Genomic DNA, 20610 nt, shown 5'->3' with positions numbered 1-20610 from the left:
ACGGTTGACATTTCAGTTTTATGTTGGTAAACTATAGTGTAAGATGAATATTATTGATTTAACTGCGTAATTCGCATTGATTGAGTAATTGATTGGTCACCTGGCTCAGGGGAGGAGCTTTACCTTTAAAAGGTGGCTGTTCTGGCAGTAGCAGAAGAGTGTTGAGCTGCGGTGAGCTAAAGCAGAGCGCCGCAGCTGTATTTGGGTTTTTCCCCCCAGACCTTGTTCAAGCTTTGAATAAATTCCAAGCAACTCCTCGACTACGCCATCTTTCCATTTGTTTTTTTTCCTTCAAAAATCCCACGTAACACTGACTCACTGCTGACCACCTCCCAGTTTCCCTCTCTGCTTGCTAATCATTTTTAAACAGGTCCACCTGCTCATCAGCTGAGATGGTGAAGCCCGTGAAGCAGCACAAATAAACGTTGAGAAACAAATCAGGCTAATCTCCGCGTCCGGAACACAAAGCACGGCCGAGAGGGTAAGTTGACAAGTACAACACAGTTCAGTTACATAAAGAAGAAAAACAATCAACCTTGCGAACTGCAAGTGCCCTGGACGTACGGAAGAGGATTAGGGCCAAAAGAAGAGAGAAAAAAAAAAATTCAAGTTTTCACGAAATTCTGACTTTATTCACTAAATTTCAACTTAAAACTCGAAATGAAACCTTCAATAAAAATCTCCTCCCTGTAATATCTTCTTGTGGCCCTAATCCTCCTTCATACTGGAGGTCACACTCCACACGAGGGTCTATAATAAAATCTGCAGTGGAAACGCGAGGAGAGTTAAATAAGATAAAATAAAAAGACATATGCAACTTGCCATATTTATTTACATCTTCTTTTATTACATCTTCATTCTATCTCTGTCAGTACAAAGTGTCTTCACCGCAGACACATTTGTCACATGCGTCCCGTGTGCTACAATTAGAGGCAGAGAAGCGAAGTCATTCATCTCGACAGCAGCCGCACATTGCAGAGGAGAAAACCACCACGTCAACAAACATCGATGCAAACACGTCAGACACAACCAACAAGCAAGAACAAAAGCGATGTTGAAGGGTCAACCGTAATTGCCCCCTTAGGAGGCGACTGTGCTTAAAACCCTGATGAATTCCTAATGTTTTTTTTTATGTTTTATTTTGGCAACTCGAGTGACGTGAGGAATGTGAGCTACACGCTGAGTGTGTCATGTTTTGGTCCTTGTCTCTGACTTGTCAACAGAACAAAATCCCATCTCTTCATACAGGGTTGTGTACTATTGACACATGTAAACAACAACTGAGTCACTGGACTATTCATGTGCTGGCTGGACATCCCATTGGTATTATAACCTTAAGGCAAAAACATTGTAGTTTCACAGTTTCATGTCTGCAGCTCTAAAAGTGTGGGAATTTATGAAGAATTTTAATTTTTTTATTTTTTTATTTTTTTATTTTTTTAACATTTTTGGCTTCCTTTTTCTTACAGACACCAGAGCAGGTAATAGTGCATACAGTGTGTGGCTGAGATCCATTTGCAACAAATGAAAAAGCAACAACAAGAACAAAAAAAACATACAGCCATAGATGGTGCGTGTGTGTGTGTGTGTGGGGGGGGGGGGGTTGCTGGTCTTCTTGAGCAAGGCTTCTTCTGACAGCGTTACCCTCCCCCGCCTATTAGGACACCACTAGTGTGAAAGCGATCTTGTTTATGCTTTAATGTTTCAAGGAATTATATTTTTACTCCTTGTGTTCTTTTTTTTTTTTTTTTTTTTTTTACATGACTGTAATCACATTATTTTGTATCTCTCCCGCAAGAAAACTCAAGCACAGGCCTTTTTTGTTTGTTTTTCTCAACCCAAGATGACGGCGCTGGACTCCATCTCCTGCAGGGTCTGCGTCATTTCCCTGGTCTTGGCTTCGCTGTTGGCCATGTAAATGCTGCTGACCCTGGTGCCGTCGGGGATGCCGGTGCCGAGCCACCGCCGCCACAGCTTCCTCACCTCCGCCTTAAAGTTCTGGCTGAAGATGTAGTAGATGAGCGGGTTGTACACGGTGGAGCTCTTGGCGAACATGCACGGCAGGAGGCTGACTTTGGGCGAGATGCTGCTGCTGTCCTGGAGGACGGACCACAGGCTCACCATGCCGTACGGCGACCAGCAGCCTATGAAGCCAACGGTGATCAGCACGGCGATCTGCAAAGGGGTGGGGGGGCAGTGTCAGGAAAGATTCTTAACATCTCGTCTGTTGTGTGAGCAGATTGTAGATTCGTAGATTAGTGGCGCTTGTGGAAGGTGCCGCAAATCTACTCACGTCAACCCACGTCAATTATTTTTTTAAGATGAAAATGCTAAAATGTTTCTTTGACAGTGACTTCATGTTTGAGAAAAGTTCTGGCCAAATAAAGATAAGAGAACTGATTTTTTTCCTTTCAGTTTGACAGTGCTGGGAATATTACTCTGTAACCACTGTGTTTGTTGTGGTGTGTGAATGTGTTGTATGTGAGTGTATTTTTAATTTTTAAAGCTGTGTCGAAGACAAATTTCTGTTTTGTTTTTTAACTGAAAAACAGACAAAGTTTCTATCTTCTATCTTCTTCAAATGTAATTGGTTACAATGGCAGGTTACTCTATTGAAAATATGTGTAGTATCAAAGTAATCTACCTATCTATATTTCTTTATATTTTGATTACTAAATGTTGAGTAAATGTTCTCAACTGTTTTAGACCTGACAGTGTTAAACTTCCAGCAGTGTGGATAGATACTCTAAATCTTTCCAGTAACGTAACTGATTACAGTTGCCTTTATTTTCTAAAATAAATGATGCAACAACGTTACATGTAACTCATTACTCCCCAGCAACTGCAGTTTGTAGATTCGGGGGCCACTTACGATGAGCAGCCGGCGGTGCAGCTTGATGATGTTGGGCACGTGGTTGGCGTTGTTCATGGTCTTCTTGTAGGTGACGTAGAGGTTGATGGCGATGCCGAAGTAGCAGCCGCAGATGACGATGGAGGGCGCCACCAGGTTGAGGGAGAACATGGTCAGCACGAAGGAGAAGCCCTCGTGCTTCATCTGCGCCCAGGCCAGGGAGCAGGACAGGCCGAAGGGCTCGGGGCCGTAGCGGCCCCAGCCCAGGATGGGGAACAGGGCCCAGATCAGGCCGTAGAGCCAGATCCACACGCACATGATTTTCACCGTCCTCCAGCTGATCTTCTCGTCTGCTCGGGACGAGAGGAGATAAAAGATGTTGGTTCGTATCCCAGCTATTTACTTAGGTATTCATTTTCTCTTCATTCTTTGGGTTTGCTGTAGCGCGGTGTTTGTGGAAGTTGACTTTCTGTTATTCTCGGGGCTTGGTGACACGTGGCTACATCTGCTCGGGTTAAATGATTCATTTATAAAATGAGCAATGCATTCACAATGTTGTTTTGGCAGCATCTGAAAATATGAGCTTCATAGCTACAGCCTACTCGTTTTTGACGTAACATTTGACAGGTGTGTCTAAACTAACCCCATCCCGAAAAAACAAACAAACCTAAAACTGAAAAAAAAAATGTTCACATCTATTGCAACTTTGAGTTTCCAAATCTCTATTTTGCATCAAAGAAAAAATGCATATCCAACCTTCGGTTTACAGCCGGGGCGAGATTGCGGTCGCACTGAGCCGTCTGATCACACTGACTGATGAAAGCATTTCGGATTCCCATCGGCATGTGAGCCTAAGCTAACAGTACGCGTCCTGTCCACCTCTTGCACGCATGTCACGCCACTATCTACATCAGCACCCGGGCGTCTCAACGTCTGCGGGCTCCTCGGCCTTCCGGCTGCCCAGGGAAAATACACACGGTGGCATTTAGGGCAAAGCCGGACCTGAGTCACGCACAGTTGCAGGGAGACCGTCAGGCGTGAAGGTAAAAGTGCCGGGGCCATTCCGGATTCTCCTCAGAGCGAACGCTTTTCCGAGGAAAGTCGGCCCGTCGCGTAATAAATGCGTTCCGCATGAGCTGACTTACTGCTTTTGCTTTTTTATAAATGAGTTGCACGCGATCCCAGCGGCGCCTTGAGTCGGCGTCCGCCTCCTGAGGTCTCTTGAAAGAGGAACTTAAAAAATTAATCTGCGTGTTGACGATGATCTGCAACGCTCTCTGTCAGAAGCTGTTTTACGTCATGCTCGCTTATTACCCCTCGTCAGAGGTGTCATGAGTATTCACTTTGTACTGCAGTAAGTACAGATGTACAGATCATTCCCGATAATACGGCTGAATGAAAATTCTGCACTTTGCAAACGTTGACCGATGATTAATAAACACTTGTCTTCGTCTTTTTTTTTTTTTTTTCTTTGAATTCTAAACTTGGATCTTCTTACTTGGAGACTGCAGATTGAGGGAGACGATGAAGCGCACGACGGCCAGGAGGGTCAGGTTCATGATGCTGGCCACTCCGAAGAAGAAGCCCGCCAGGCCGTACAGGACGCAGGTGGCGTCGCCGCCGATCCAGTGGTGGCTCCAGGCGGCGGCCATGGCCAGCGGGTACATGGTGACGGACGCCCCCAGGTCGGTCACCGCCAGGTTGACGCAGAGCAGCTCGGGCGGCTTCATCTTGGACGACTTCGTCACCGCCATGATGATGACCAGCAGGTTTCCGACGATGGATAGAACAGCTGGGGGGGGGGAGGAATGTGAATGCCAAAGGCCCTGATGTGTGATGTGCGCACATCTAAAGCCATCTGGCTGCCACTTAACAAGCAAAAGAAAAAAAATTACAAATATTGCGTTGCGTTTGCTTCCCACTGCTGCGGCATCCGCTCAATACTCGCTCGCTCGCTCGCTGGTAATTAAATGTCAGATTGGTCTGGAGCAGGAGTTCACCTGCACTCACCTCTCCAGTCAATCACCTTCTACCCACCGTTCATTTGACCGCACTTCGTGACTGCAATGCTTATATCACGACTCATTCCCTTTTTTAATGCGCTGCTGCTTGTGTGTGCTGCTGGGACTCACTTGCTAAAGTTTTTTTTTTATTATTATTATTATTTTTTTTTTAATCTTAAACTTAAAGGTTAAATGGTGTTATACAAACAGCCCCAGTTAGACGCACGCTCTATTAAACCCGAGCTCGATCAATAACATCGTTTGGTCTTGCGGATGGATCGAGAGGAAAAAAAAAAAGACGTGAGACTTTCTTACATCACTGGTCACTTGGTCAAATGTCTTCAGGTGAAAACAAGCCAAGCGTTGGACCACCTCTGGGGGTCTTCTGTGCTGGCACGTCCCTGAGTGGCCTCGCTGAGGTGACTCAAGGAATTTTGCTGCTGCTGTCACTAAGAGTTAACGGCGCTCTGAGAGTTCGACCAGGCCAAGAGTTAAATAGTTGTGACAAGTGATGCAGATCTTCATTTTGTTTTGATATACACACAATTGGATGCTGTGTCCTTGAATAGTGTCGACAGAGAGACTTCACCACAGTTCTATTTATTAGTTATTGGCCATTCTTGACTTCACCGTCTTCTTCTCTGGATAATGAGAAAATTCCTTGAACACTTCAAATTTCATCCCTTTTTATTGAGCTCCAATGTCAGGTTTAAGTGTGTTTGGGCTAAATTCTGCAGAAACTCCATACACACACTCCCAGTTTGACACTTATAACGTCTGATTCGCTAATTGCTATTTATATGCAAAACATTCTTCAACTGCTCTTTATGGTGATAATATGGTACAGTCGTCATAGCGGCTGCACATGCAGAAGCAGTGACACCAATGGAGATGAATAATTAAAAGATAATATCTGATAATGATAAGTTGGCTCCATAAGCAGAGCATCCTCTACACCACACAATGGTTTGCAACAGACTCACAGTTTCACACTCAAGCACTCTGCTGGCCCAAACCATCCCGATCTGCTTTTGGAAATTGGATGCTTGTTGGAGTGGTCACCCCATATTTTGGATATTGATGCTTAGTTTTCATACAACCAGGTGATGTTCACTACAAATTGCCGAATAAACTCCTTTCTACAGTTTATGTGCAACCTACAGTCTTGCTTTTATTGTATGCGGCTGTCCTTGATGATAAGTCACTGTCATTCTTTCAGCCAAAGAGATATTAAGGTATATACCTATAAAGAGATAGAGATTTACTGTGAAACATAAGAAAAAAACCCATGATCAGCATATATCTGAAAAAAAACAGAAGCACCAATTTCTCGCTTTGAAAATGCAAATAAGTAGAAGAGGACGCTTTCTTCATTCCAACCCAAATGGGATTTATTTTTGGTGGAGCTGCACAATATTGACTGCATTGGATTGATTATGTGTGTGGAAGGGTGCTGCATTTCGGGATTATTAGGGGGAAGGTAGGCCGGAGATGAAGCGGAGACTGACGGGCAAATAACACCGTTGAGCCAAGATAAATAGGAGAGTAATTGCCCTAGTCTGTCAAGCCCGTGTCCAGTCGTCACACTAAAAGCAACCTTCTGTGTATGTATATATATATATATATACTAAATGTCTCAGCCTGCAAAGTGGGGTAGGTGTGTGTTGGGGGGTGCAGTCATTACATGAGTCGAATTCTATATGTCTTTGACTTTGGACAGATATCTCAGTCACTAGATTTTTACTGGGCTTATTTTTATCTATTGTCTTAGCCTCGCAGTCTCCACTTGTTATCTGGCCTCCATACTGTGCCACCACAGTCAATCCACATAGTGTGGGTCTACTCAGGCATGAGGAAGATGTGAGATCAGGCGGGAAAAAAGATGGGCAAAGTTCAACATGGTGGTCCTCCCGTCTCCCGAGAGAAAAAATGTTTGTGGAGTGATGCTATCAGCCCCCAGCAATCCGTTTGCGATTTATTTTCCTTCAATGGCCAAAACCTAAAGCGACAACAGGGCCCCGGGCATGACCCTGTGTGCATTCTAAACAAACAAGACACTCAGGTGTGAGGCTTTCGAAGAAGTTATATGTGAACATGTGAGTGCACCCTTGTGTTTGTTTCCTGCTCTTTAAAAAAAATAAAAAAAAATAAAAATATTTGGCTGGGATTTTAACACTTAAACTGTGGTGAAACAAAACATGACATTTATAATAATATCATTATATATCATGAAATCATGTTATATCATGCAGGCTGATGATATCAATTATCTTGATATAGAAATCATGAGATATCGCGATATCATTGATGATCACAATATCATTGGTATCATGATACATGATGATATCATTAGCCTGCAGAAACAAGCAATGATATTGTTGAAATTTACAATGTGGACAACGACAACACCAACACAGAAGTCATCCTCTCGCTTGCAGGCCTTAGCGGGCCACTGAACATTGTTCACAAAGGAGCGGTGATCGCGTTATAGACTTTATATCCGCATTTGCTCTGTGGAGGGTGAGTGCTCGCCACACCGTACATAGTCCTGTTGGGAGGGGGGGGGGGGTTTCGGTGGACATGTGGCACAAAATTACAGAGTCTGTGTGTTGGCCCTTTTCCCTGATACTACGGCTGAATGAAAAATGTTTCCATTTGTCGCCAGTTTCTCTATCTGTGCTCTGTTTGTTAGAAGTGAAGGTGAGGGTGTGAAGGACACGCTAATTAGCCCAGAGTAGGCCTTTGGTGCTTGTTCGTGCCTCAAGGCTGCCGCCATACACCTACTGTGTTCAACTCATGAATAAAACCTCAGCGAATCTGCACATATGGAACACGTGACCCGTTCCATTGTTTACCATGGTGATGCAGCTGCCTGTTATTCCTGAACCCCGGCCTCTTACGTTATTTGAACAAAGCATCCATCAGCCCTGGACTTATCTGTAGCATTTGTTCCTCGACAGTTATCACATAGGCAGGGCTGAAGACTGGAGCGCCGAACACCAGGGGGGATGTGTTATCGTGTGGGCATTTAGAGAAGACTGCAACCAGGCCAACACTGGATTCAAGTGACGCAAACTGTATGATCAAACCAGACCATCTATTCTCCTCTGCACTGCAGTATTGGATGGAGCGTGCACTGGTTATGTAAAAAAGAAGGTTTTTCGCTGCTTTTTCAAAGGTGTTTTTTTAATGCCTGACATCTTCTTTTCATTTCTGCTTCTCCTCTCTTTGCAACAGGCAAACCAAACAGCAACGTCAAGAGCGCAGCAGCTCTGAGACCGACTCAAATTCTCCGCCGGATCAAACTCCTGCTGCACCAAAGTCAAAAGTTCCAGCAGCGGCTGAGTTGACACAGAATGAACTACGATACGAGGGTGAGTACTCACATAATTAGTTCTCAGGGGGGCAACAGTGAACATTAATGCTTCAGTTTGGAATCCATTCTTATTAGTAATTATGTCTATTCAACAGAAGACGTAATGGAGCAGAGATTACAAGGTGACAGCGCAGGAAACCAAACCAGGGGGGAAAAAGGTAAGAGATGGAGCGGTAAACGGTTATTGACAGCCTGAATTCTCCAGGGGTATTTTGTGTTTATCAACGTCAAAGAGAATCTTTGCTGTGTTCTGTGAATCGTGCAAAATAAGCTCTGACAAAGACAAATGATGAGACCTAAACCTGCTTCCTTTGAAAGCACAAACTGCACACAAAACAATTGATACCCCCCCAAAAAATAAAAGAATGCATTCTAAATTAGCAACAAGTGTCTTTTGGAGCTACATCCTAACGTGGCAGTGTCTGTATTTACCTTCCGATTCAAACAAATTGAAGGCTGCTGGGCCTGTTCTTCGGGTTTGCCCTGGCAACCCGCATTACAATATGATCTGTGTTCAGTTCTACATCTGCAAAATTTAAGGCGGAGCAGCGGGTCTGCTCTTAGCGCGAGGCTTGCGTCAACAGTAAACGGTAGCATCTCGTAAAGGCGACATCAATAAGCTAACATAATCTCAGCTACAGCAGGCAAGCAACGCTCAATTTAAACAGGAAGTTTTGAACATTAGGACCTGCGCTGATGTGGTGCCAGCATGTCTCGGCTGACGTCTGATGTCAATGTCCTTGTGGGGGAAATTCTTCTTCACCATCATGTGCATCACAAACCAATTACGTTACATTACATTACATATGACATCACACACAGCATCCCATGGGACATATTTGATCCTACCTCCGCTATGCAAAAAACTATCTATCTATATATGTGTGTGTATATATATATATGTATATATATATACACTATATTACCAAAAGTATAATTCATCCCAAAGGTGTTCTATCGGGTTCAGGTCAGGACTCTGTGCAGGCCAGTCAAGTTCATCCACACCAGACTCTGTCATCCATGTCTTTATGGACCTTGCTTTGTGCACTGGTGCACAGTCATGTTGGAAGAGGAAGGGGCCCGCTCCAAACTGTTCCCACAAAGTCGGGAGCATGGAATTGTCCAAAATGTTTTGGTATCCTGAAGCTTTCAAAGTTCCTTTCACTGGAACTAAGGGGCCAAGCCCGACTCCTGAAAAACAACCCCACACCATAATTCCTCCTCCACCAAATTTCACACTTGGCACAATGCAGTCTGAAATGTACCGTTCTCCTGGCAACCTCCAAACCCAGACTCGTCTATCAGATTGCCAGGTGGAAAAGCGTGATTCATCACTCCAGAGAACGCGTCTCCACTGCTCTATAGTCCAGTGGCACCGTGCTTTACACCTGTGCATCAGGCGCTTCGCATTGCACTTGGTGATGTATGGCTTGGATGCAGCTGCTCTGCCATGGAAACCCATTCCATGAAGCTCTCTGCGTACTGCACTTGGGCTGATCTGAAGGCCACATGAAGTTTGGAGCTCTGCAGCAATTGACTGTGCAGAAAGTGGGCGACCTCTTTGCACTATGCGCCTGAGCATCCGCTGAGCCCTCTCCGTCAGTTTACATGGCCTACCACTTCCTGGCTGAGTTGCTGTTGTTCCCAAACTCTTCCATTTTCTTATAATAAAGCTGACAGTTGACTGTGGAATATTTAGGAGCGAGGAACTTTCATGACTGGATTTGTTGCACAGGTGGCATCCTATGACAGTTCCACGCTGGAATTCACTGAGCTCCTGAGAGCGACCCATTCTTTCACAAATGTTTGTCAAAACAGTCTGCATGCCTCGGTGCTTGATTTTATACACATGTGGCTAGGCCAAGTGATTAGAACACCTGATTCTGATCATTTGGATGGGTGAGCAAATACTTTTGGTAATATAGTGTGTATATATATATATATATATATATATATGGGTGTGTGTGTGTGTGTGTGTGTGTGTGTGTGTGTGTGTGTGTGTGTGCGTATGTACAGAGTAGCATCGATCAATAATGACTGAATTATTGAGTATTTACAAACAGATCTAGAGTTGAACATCATGCCCGTACTTCACAACAGAATCTATCTTTACTATACTCACCCAATCAGGCAACAGCCAACACAATTTTGTCACATTTCAGAGAGGAGAATCAGCATATTTTTCTGATTTATTGAGCTTAACTAATCCAAATGTGCTCAATAGGATTAGTTGGTTTCCTATTTGATTATGCAAAGCCCTTTGAAACGCCTTTGATTGGGTTTTAGCTCTTAATGAATAAAAGTTGATTGATTGATTGATGGATGGATGGATGGATGGATGAAGCGACAACAAAATCTTTCAAAAGTTGTGCACTAAAGAGACGACAAATGCGTCCCGGGCAGCTAGAATCACTATGAGAGCAGTTCAATTAGTGCGACTGCACTGCAAATTGTTCTTTCTAAGAGAGAAAAAGTAGCAAACTGAAATGTTCCAGAAGGTTTTCAAAACATTTGGGTTTTTCCAATTAAGGAGAGTTTGAGTGCCTACCACGCTGTCAATTCAACGTGCAGTTTGAGTAAAAAAAAAATTAAAAAAAATCCAAAGACTGGAGGAAAATGAAGCATTCTCAAATCTTCAATCAGTTCAGTCTTGCCACTGAATATACTCTAAATAAATGTGTATAACATGTCATATCTCCGACGATTTCCACCGGCCCTCTGATCTCCCACACTTTTCTTTCCATATCGGATATCTATCTCTTTTCTTGCGTTTTCCCTTTCAGCACCACCACTACCTCGTGAGTCAGAACTCACAAGTTAGAAAGTCAAGAATCCTCGACCACCCTGAGAACAGCCGAGTGTGGCAGCCCCTCTCATCAACACTGAGTGAAAAGCGTGCATTATCCGCTGTTTTTCTCATGAATTCTAGGGGGGAAAACATACAGTTACCCACATATGATTGGCTGGATAAGGGCTGCGCCACAGGCACTTTAGATAATTCAGCCTCTGTTGTTTTAACCACAACTGCATGGGGACCATTTGACAAAACAAACTCAGTCGAGCCTGCGTGAGTTGCGGGTCACAGGGTGGAAGAAGGACCCTCGGGGAGCTCACACGCCTCGGATTCGAACAGCACAACTGGCCGCTCTTTCGATTTTCAATTAGAAAGATATAGCGGAGATATAATGTCAGCGGCAGCCGACCGGGGCGCCCTGCTGCGAGGGAGCCGCGGGAGACTAATTGCGCAGCGGCGTGGACTCCCTCAGGCGACGTACACATTCATTTCCACACCTCTTACCATTAGTTGAGGAGAGCCGAAGCGTGAAGAACCTCTCCCCCCCCCTGCGCCCCCATCTCATCTCTCCCTGCCGTGTGTGTCTTCGTGGATGTGCTCATTCTTAACTTCCCATCTGTAGTTATTTGAAAACGTTTCATCTTTAACTGTTTGCCTTCCCCTTAAAAACATCATCGGCAAACCTTTCCTATTTTTTTCTTTTTGAAGTCCGAAGTTTGTGTGCTCAGATGCCGCGCGCCTTGCGCTCTTCCCTGCCCTACACACGGAATCACACACGCGGCGCGTGACACTATTATATCACCGAGTCAAGCTCGAGGCTTCTTACCTATGACCAGCAGGTAACAACCTGTGCCGATGTCCACCGCCGGTGGCAAAGCAGAGGCGTAGATGTCCATTAGATCCGTGAGGGGTGAAGTCCTGGTGCTTGTGCGGGAATCGCTGTCTTTGGCGGCGGTCAGCGTGCGGCGCTGCTGCTGGTGCGTCCCGGTTTGTGAGCCATCTGTCGGAGGCTGGAGTGGGGAAGGGGAGAGGCGCTCAGGGCGCAGCGCGTCTTCTGCTCCAAATGAACCTGCTTCAACCTGACGCGAGTACGCGTCTTGTTGGATCAGATTAATTTCCTCGTGTCGTGCTGCTGATGCGCGTGTTCGTTGAATGAAGTCTCAGGAGAAGAATGCCAATTTAAATATGTCTTTAGTAAATAGATCAGGAATCAATTCAGGATACAAATATACAGAGCTCTGGGCCGAGTTCAAAATCCTAGCAACAACAAAGTATTGTCAGGGCATGAAGTCTGACACCTATCTGTCCCTTGACCCAGTCCTTTTATACAAAAGAAAACATGCAGATGCTCCCAGATGTTGTCCTCCTCTGACTGGCTGCCTGGTCTCCAGACCCCAACCTCATTGGATGTTGAGGCAGCCTTTGATCCAAGTCTCTGATTAGTGATTGCAACAAGAAACAAGTCCTTATTTGGCAGGGAGTCAAATGATCCACCATTTGTCCCAGCGTGACCTGTTAAAATAATCCAGTTGTTGTGGAAAAGAGCAAAGCTACTGAGGCAGAAATGCTGAGTGAATAAGTAATTTAATGAACAGAAAATAAAAGATCGGAGCTCCGAGGCACAAGCACAGTACAACCAACAGACCAGATGCAACAAGTGCAACAGCTCGAATGAATGCAAGTGCAAGTGCAAAGAGACAAGGAAGAAGAAGGTCTATCATACAGTGGACCGGGAGAGGATAAGATAAGGAAAAGAGGAGAGGAGGATGAGAGGAGACAAAACAACAAATACATCACCCTGGCGGGCGACGAGGAGAATGTCTCGAGACGGTTATACAGTGAGACATAACAGATTACACGGGATGCCAAGAATACTCTCCAGGGAGACCGACCCTCCACTGGAGCGTGTTGGGCTCCTGCGAGGGGTTGGGGGTCATTAATCAAACTTGTATGCTTCACGTTAGGCACCTTCTTTGGTTTTTTTTTGTTTTTTTTACTGAGTTGCATTTGCTGCTGCAGGGCGTTTTTGCCCGACCGCCATGACAGAGATCGAAGCAGGTTGTATTTAAAGTGGGGCGAAAAGTATATTTATTTTCCCATGCGTAATCTTAATGGTTCTTTTCAATGCCTTGGCTGGAGCGTCGTCTGGGGAATTGTAATCGAAATGGTAAAATGGACTGCGCTTCCATAGTAGTTATACACACCCATTTAAACACCAATAGGTCGTGTCTGTATATAGGCAACACACTGGGGAATGAATGGTGGGTGGTGGTTAGAAGAGCCACTGCGGGCCCTCAGGACAGCTCTGGCCGTACAGACGTAGGTCACCACCACCACCACCACCACCAGTACGACTGGTGCGACTGAATGATGGCTTCTGCGAGCGCTTGGGGCGCCGCATGATTAGATATCGATATAAATCCAAGACGTTGTGTTTCTTTTTCATATGTTTTATTGATAGGACGCCTTTCATGTCACCAAGCGTACACAGATAACACCAGAAACCACAGTAAAATGCTGTCAGACGATAAAGACAGAAAAAATGAAACATGAGTAGCTGCTTTGGGGGAAAAGATGCCGTCGCGTAGAGGACACAAGTGGTCGACTCTCCAAACACATGCACCCCCCCACCCCCCACCTGCCCAAAAATAAATATTAAGCTGCACAGTGTCGGCGTGCACTGTGTCACGCAATTTGGCACAGCTGAGAATAATGTGGCTGATGCTGCTGTGCCGTAGGCAATGATGAAAAACACAATTCAAAAATAGACAGAATATGGGGCTTTTACCGCTTTATCTAAGTCTGACAGTCTAAAGCTACAATGCACCGAAATTGACATATTTGTGTTTTCTATTGTACATCTTCTGATCGCTCCACTTCGAAACATACCACAGTAGCAGATTGCGATTTTATCGTGAAGTTTATCTCCCACTGAAAACTCCCCATCCTCTGTAAGCCCGCAGGTCAATACGTCCGTTGGTTCGTGACACTTTTTTTTTTTTTTTTCAATAGCCGAAGAAAGACATCGACTTTTGAGGCCCTCGGACTAATTGAATCCTCGTCTTTGACTTCCCATTCTTTGGGCGAGCCAAAGCGCCATCGCTCGCTCCTGCGGAAGAAAATCTATCAGATATATCATATTGACTCATTGACACCCACCTGCCGGACAGAATGACATCGATGAATGACAGCTAGAGAGCAGGGACCATCCCGTTTCTTCAAAATGAAAGAAAGGTTTGACAAGATAATACAAGACTGCCTTCCCCTTTTCAGCGCCAAATTGTGTTTCCTTTTCACCTCTAGATTGCGTTTTGCCCAAAGCTTCCAGTGGATAAACTTTCTGAAACCCCCTTTTTTTTTTTTGCTTCTCCTTGAATTGCTAAAAAAACCTCCCCCAGCAAAGGTTTGCTCCACTGAGCTACACAAACAAGACCTGGAGTGCACTTTGAGATGACTAACACCCTCATAATGAGGAGGTCATCCCTACAGGCTCCTATTCATCTATTATCCGCTTGGCAGTATCTGCTGTCAACATTGCACCCTGTGAAGCTCTGACATCAGAGCCTGTGGAAGAGTCCCTGTCACCACCTTCTGGGCCCTCAAAGCCACTAGAGGATTATTTATAGCCAATTGAGACCTGGTCCACCCACACACACATGATCATGGCTAGCAACTTATTGTTCAACCTCTGGTTGAGAAGCCAGAGCTCAACTCTCCCACTGTGGAGACTTAAGTAGCTGTGCAACATGTTAGACATCCTGGCTGACTCCTGACAAATTCTGATGGTGAGCGGCGCGTGGAGGCGGCGCCGGGTTGTTTCAGCCGCGTGTTTGTCATTTATACCATTGTGCCTTGTTTCGAAAGAGTTCATTAGCTGTCAAGGACACAACCCGCACACTCAGCTCGGCACCACGAGTGCACATTCCTCAGAAATGTGGCACTATTTAAAGATAGCTTTCCGACATTCATGACCAAATGACAAATCGTCTTAATCTCACGTGCAAAGTTTACATTGGGATCAGGGTGCGGATTCACCATCTGTACGGCACGCGTTTTTCTCTGCATCCTGCTCCTGCTTTGTTTGTCCTGCTTTATTAAGCAGCACTCGAGAGCCCTTCATCTTCCAAGCAATGTGGCTGATGAAATTCCTGGTATTGATGATGCCGCAGCCCACAAGTCTTGGACACCTGGACACTGGGCTGAGAGTGCCTCTGAGACCTTGTTTTCTGAATGGAAATTTTAATTACCAGAGCATGAGAGGTTGTTCATCTCATCAAGACTTCAAGCACAAAAGGGCCATTGAAGCCCTGCCCGGCAAACCCCTTGCTCTTGTGAGTCTGTGGGCGAGCCGCACTTATATGTCTAAGTTAATTTTCACGCAATGGAATGAAAATCTGCCTTGATGATGAAACGCGCCTGCTGGTTGTCGGCAGTATGGACTGGTTATCTTGCGAATACAGGCAGAAATATAGAGAATAGATACCCACTGTTGCACTAACACTGCTCCTGTTTATCTCCAATTTACTATGTACATTAAGGCCTACAAACTTTAATAAAAAATAAAAATAAATCACAAAAGAAGATGCTGACCAGTAAGTTGGAAATCAGGGGAACAGTGACACATCACAAGTATTATTAATTATTTAGTATTATAAGTATTAATGTTTAGGCAGAGCCTAAACCTTAAAACACACACAGAAGATGGATGAGGTACTGTTGTCACAATGACGGGAACTAAAATACGCAGTTACTGAGAAACATCCTCTTGATAGTTATGAACTGCAATAAATTGCAATGCAGGAGTAGCCAAAAGCATATTAAGATATGGTGTATGTGGATGAATTAAATAGGGGGCGTTACACAGAAAAAAACTCCTCGTCAAACATTTCGGTTTGTTTCAGAGGTCAACTTATATCATAGCACAGGTCTAAAAATCATATTATCTCTTATATTATCCTTTTGACAAATAACACTGTGAATCAAAGCTCTCTGTCTTCCTGTTATCATTTTTGCCTTCATTTTTTGGGGGATTGCATCGTTTCCTTTTTTCGCATTTGCAATTACTGGGAGAATTTGTCAGCCGTGGCAGTTACGACTATTCATCAGCTGACAGTGTCAAGAGGATAAAGCATCAGGGTGCAATAATGGCCTTTTTCTCCCCTGATCGTGTTGCACAAGGACAATCCTGAAGATGGAATGGTAGATTTTAGCCTGACACTAATGCTGCTTTGTCAGCATCTCGGAAGTCAGGGGTGGTTCCTCTTCTGTTTAGTAGATATGTTGGCCAGGTGTTGCACCTTGGTTTTATTCCGAAGTGATTCACAATCAGAAAAAAACAAAACAAATAACAAATAACTTCTCTGTGACTTGTGGTCACAGTTCGACTTGAAGAGGTTAAGCCATGCGCAACAACAGCCAGAGGCCGGCTGGTAATTGCCATTGTGACATTGTCAAGTACGCACACGGAGGTGATGTAAGTGCAGGATGTTCTACAGGCTGCAGCTATAGTCGCTATAGTGAGGTCAGAGAAGCGCAACAACGGTTCAGCCTCTATTGTCGGTTATCCTTCAAAGATAATCATAATAGAGGTTTTTGAACACATACACACTTTACGTTGCACCTCAGTGTTAAAATACAAGGTAATGCAGTTGTGGGCTGGAACTATATAAACACAAATTGTGCATACATCAGAATGATGAACAAATTAAAATAAATATATTGATATTTTATAAGGGCCTGTCTGCTAATATAGGAGATGCACCATTTATATCCATTACGACCGGCCTTTCACTCGGCACGAGTAGATTAAGCGAGCAATAAGTCCAAATCCCAAGTCTTCATCCCATACATACGTAGACGCAGTATTAACCCAACATTGAGCCGTCACTCGCAGGCTGAATACCAGGAGCTCCCATCGTGCCGCTGCCAGGTCCGGGTTTGCCTGACACAACGATGCTGTAGCCAGAACCTTGGAACTCCGTTTGTGTGGCCAGTATCTCTTCCTGGCCCGGCAAACTGGCCTGGTGTGCACAGGAGAAGCCCTGTCTACCCAAGCACAGGGGCTTGTGCCAAGAGTTCCGCTTGAAGAAGAAGTATATGAAGGGGTTGTACGCCGTGGAGCTCTTGGCGAAGAGGCACGGCAGGAGAGAGACGGACGGCGCCACTTGCTGCTCCTCCTGGGTGTTGAACATGGTCCAGAAGCTCACTGCCACGTACGGGGCCCAGGCGATAATGAAACCCGAACTGATCATGAAGGCCATCTGCAAAGGAAAGAGCATGGGAGAGAGGGAGAGGGGACAAGAAAAAGTTGTTTGAAAAAGACCAGTCAATTAGTCCATACCAGCAGCTGCTGGTAAACTAGACTTTACCAGGGTGATTTTTCTCTCAATGTTGCCGCAGTGGAAGTCGTCGCTCTGGATGGACTGGTACGCCCTATGCAGTTTCCAGGCGATGCCGAAGTAGGTGCAGAGGATGACCGCGCAGGGCAGGAAGGTGCAGAGCATGGCCAGAGCCATGATGAAGGTGGAGTGGTTGAGCGAATCCTCGTAGCCGATCCAGTCGACGGAGCAGGCCAGCCCGAAGGGCTCCGGCCCGTAGCTCCCCCAGCCCAGCAGGGGCAGCAGAGCCCACAGGCTGGCGTACAGCCAGATCCCGGTGATCACGCTGCCGATGGTTCTTCTGTGGAACTTGATGCCTTGACGCAGAAACAGAGGTCCAAGTGAGGACAGAAGCTCCTTATTTTTTTCCTTTGCTTTTCAGAAATGGCAATAAAAAAATGTATGGAATAAATCACAGCCATTATCCACCCTAGTAACACCACTGGCATTATATTTTAAAGCATTTTAATGAGCATTACAGAAAAGAGCAATGTTTATGTTAGAATTTGACTTGTTAATTAGCTAATCATCCCCCAAGGCAGCTAATTAAACATTTCTTTCTCTGGCTTTACACGTAGTGAAAGAACATTATTCCCACAGAGCTACAGATTCCATAGATTTTTCATTCAAATTCTGTGCCAAACCAACATCTTATCTCATATCAATATTCACACCTGGAGAAACAGAAAAGGCTGGAGAGCATCAATCAATTGCTCTCCAGCCCTTCTTGCTTTTTTCCTCTTCCAATTATTTTCCCTTAAGCTTTAAGGCACCTGGTATTGGCAAAGCTCTTTGAGAGAAGGTACTTGAGGTGCTTGTCAGGAGCGTGACAAGCTTTTTCCTCGTTGGAGAGAAGAAAGCCTTCAAAGAAAAAATGCTCCTATGAATGTATAAGCAACAAATTTAAAATTCTATTGCAAGTTCGCCATGCAGAGCTCAATGACTCGGGAAGACAAAAAAAAAAAAAAAGGAAGACAGCAACTGGGTTTACGCTTCTTTTTTTTAATGATGATTTGATTTTCCTTCTCAGTGAAACAGAGTCATTATGCACCTGCATGACTTCCATCGAGCCATCGAGGGTTCTAGTATTGATTGACCGGCGGCAGTGATTTCTAAGTGAAATCAGTGACAGTGATTTTGGATTACCCAAGTGGGATCCGGCCGCTGACGTTACCTTTTCTGGGAGGACTTCCTGTCACCATGTACCTGACCATCCCCATCACCGCCAGCGTCATGATGCTGGTGATGCTGAAGATCATACCCATCAGGCCGTAGTAGAGGCAGGAGACGTCGCCGCCGATCCAGGTGTGGTTGAACGCCGAGGCGATGGAGAGCGGGTACATGCTGAGCGCCATGCCGATGTCCGTCACGGCCAGGTTCACCGTCAGCAGCTCGGGCGCTTTGAGCCCGGCCAGGCGGCGAGCGGCGCTGACCAAGACGGCGGCGTTCCCGTAAATGGACAGTATGGCTGTCAGGGCAAGAGTGGGGGGCAAAAAAATGGATATAGGTTGATATATAGGAGCGATCTGCCCCTCCCCCACGGCCTAGTTCACCCCCTCAGGGGCATTTAAGTGGCCTTCTTCACACCCTATTAGCAGACTGAAGGTGAGATGTTGAGAGAAGACATACATAGAAGACATACAAACATAACATCCTCCTCGATGTAGTTGCAGAGACGAAAGGTGCACTTTTGTCTAGTTCTCCCCACTTGCTGAGTAACCTGGTCTGACCCTCGGACTACCAGACAGACAATTGAGTTGTGTCCTTGCGTGTACCTACTTGCCATTTGGATTGACTCACTTTGGCTCAAATGTGAACTGTCCAGCAAATGCATGTCCGAAAACCCCAACAACCCTATTTTTTTCTGTATGCAAGAGTAATAAACTGTTATCTTCTGACTATCATAGCCTGGTGGACCGAAACCTCACATCTGTTCTACTTTAAAAATAATCACACACACACACACACACACACACACACACACACACACACACCCAAAAAAACAACAACATTGAAACTCCATCAATAAATTAGTCACTAATAAAACTCCATTTAGGAGATTGTGGTTTGGGCTCAACCCGATGTGCCCCGATGTAACGCCTCGCTATTACATAAGCCTATTGGAATGTGATTAATGCGACTTGCAATACTGTTCTGGCATTATTTATTTTTGTCCCCCATGTCACTGGAGGTCCAGCCTGGTCACACCCAATAATGCTAGAGTTGTGTCTGGGAGGGCACCAGCTGTAAACTACTGTGATCCCAACAGTACTAGTGCTTCCACTGTGTGTCTGCCTCATGTACAGTGTCTGCAGGTAAAGATGCAGTTGTCACTGGCAAAATTAACTTAACGTGCAGAGAATACAAAAACAAGTATTACGCAAATGTCAGTCCACTGGCATCATCCAAGCTTTTTTAATATATTTGGGATTTTATGTTGGTATGACATATGACGAATGGCCCCGGTTTATTTATCCCCGTGATCATTTTGGAATCCCTCCATTAAAATGGCTTGCGAGACACTGAGACAAAAACAGGAGCGCACATCATGCAAACCTAATGAGTTTCCTCAAGCTAACCAACCCAAGTGTCTTTAAACAGAGGACAGGAAACTGTACAAGCAGCACATGTGTTTTAGACATTGCATTGAAAGAGGAAATAAGGAATCAGAAAATGAATGGAAAAAACATTTGAAAAAACTTCCTGTAACTCGGTCACTTGAGACTTGAGACTTATGTACACTTCAAAGTGAAATCATTTACTTCTTCAAAAGGACTCAACGGACTCGCAGCACTGGAGTTTTTACTGTTTTTAATTATTTTGTCAGCAAACTTTGACCCTGAACGCTCCTGCACTGATGCCGTTTCTCAACACACCCCTGCCCATTCGTCCCTTGCAGTAAAACAATCATTTGTTTGCCTTGATTTCAATCAATTCCACATGTACTTTTTCCCTTTCTGAAGTGTTCTATGTCAACATGTACTTTTTGACCTTCCATTGCAATGTATCCACTAGATCTCATCTTTTTGGGCTCACGCGCACGGACAGTTCAGCTCAGTTTAAGCACAGCTGCCGAGAAGCAACTCATCAGTTAACACGACAGGAGGAAACAGGTTATTGTCGTACTCACCAATCACCACCAGATAAATTCCAGCGCAAAAATCGACGGTGGGTGAAAGCTTGGAAATGTATTTACTGTCCATGTTTGG

General features: G+C 44.9%; 2 protein-coding genes across 2 annotated transcripts; both read right to left on the bottom strand.

Moving 5' to 3' along the window:
* Positions 1-1237: 1237 nt before the first annotated feature.
* On the bottom strand, positions 1238-12090 carry opn8b (opsin 8, group member b). Its single transcript, XM_076044685.1, has 4 exons — positions 11851-12090; positions 4350-4643; positions 2873-3201; positions 1238-2175 (listed from the first exon to the last, which is right to left on the bottom strand). The coding sequence occupies exons 1-4, from the start codon at positions 11918-11920 to the stop codon at positions 1834-1836; spliced, it is 1035 nt and encodes a 344-aa protein (XP_075900800.1). The 5' UTR covers positions 11921-12090; the 3' UTR covers positions 1238-1833.
* A 3553-nt stretch (positions 12091-15643) lies between these two features.
* On the bottom strand, positions 15644-20610 carry opn8a (opsin 8, group member a). Its single transcript, XM_076044686.1, has 4 exons — positions 20532-20610; positions 18576-18869; positions 17393-17718; positions 15644-17284 (listed from the first exon to the last, which is right to left on the bottom strand). Exons 1-4 carry the CDS (start codon positions 20602-20604, stop codon positions 16889-16891), a joined length of 1089 nt encoding a protein of 362 aa, XP_075900801.1. The 5' UTR covers positions 20605-20610; the 3' UTR covers positions 15644-16888.

The sequence above is a fragment of the Nelusetta ayraudi genome, unplaced genomic scaffold (assembly GCF_046127955.1).
Source record: "Nelusetta ayraudi isolate G7.1 ecotype Tasmania unplaced genomic scaffold, CSIRO-AGI_Nayr_v1 ptg000082l, whole genome shotgun sequence".
In the NCBI taxonomy this organism is placed as follows: Eukaryota; Metazoa; Chordata; class Actinopteri; order Tetraodontiformes; family Monacanthidae; genus Nelusetta; species Nelusetta ayraudi.
Note: the sequence above shows the minus strand (reverse complement) of the source record. Positions and strands in the feature narration are given on the sequence as shown.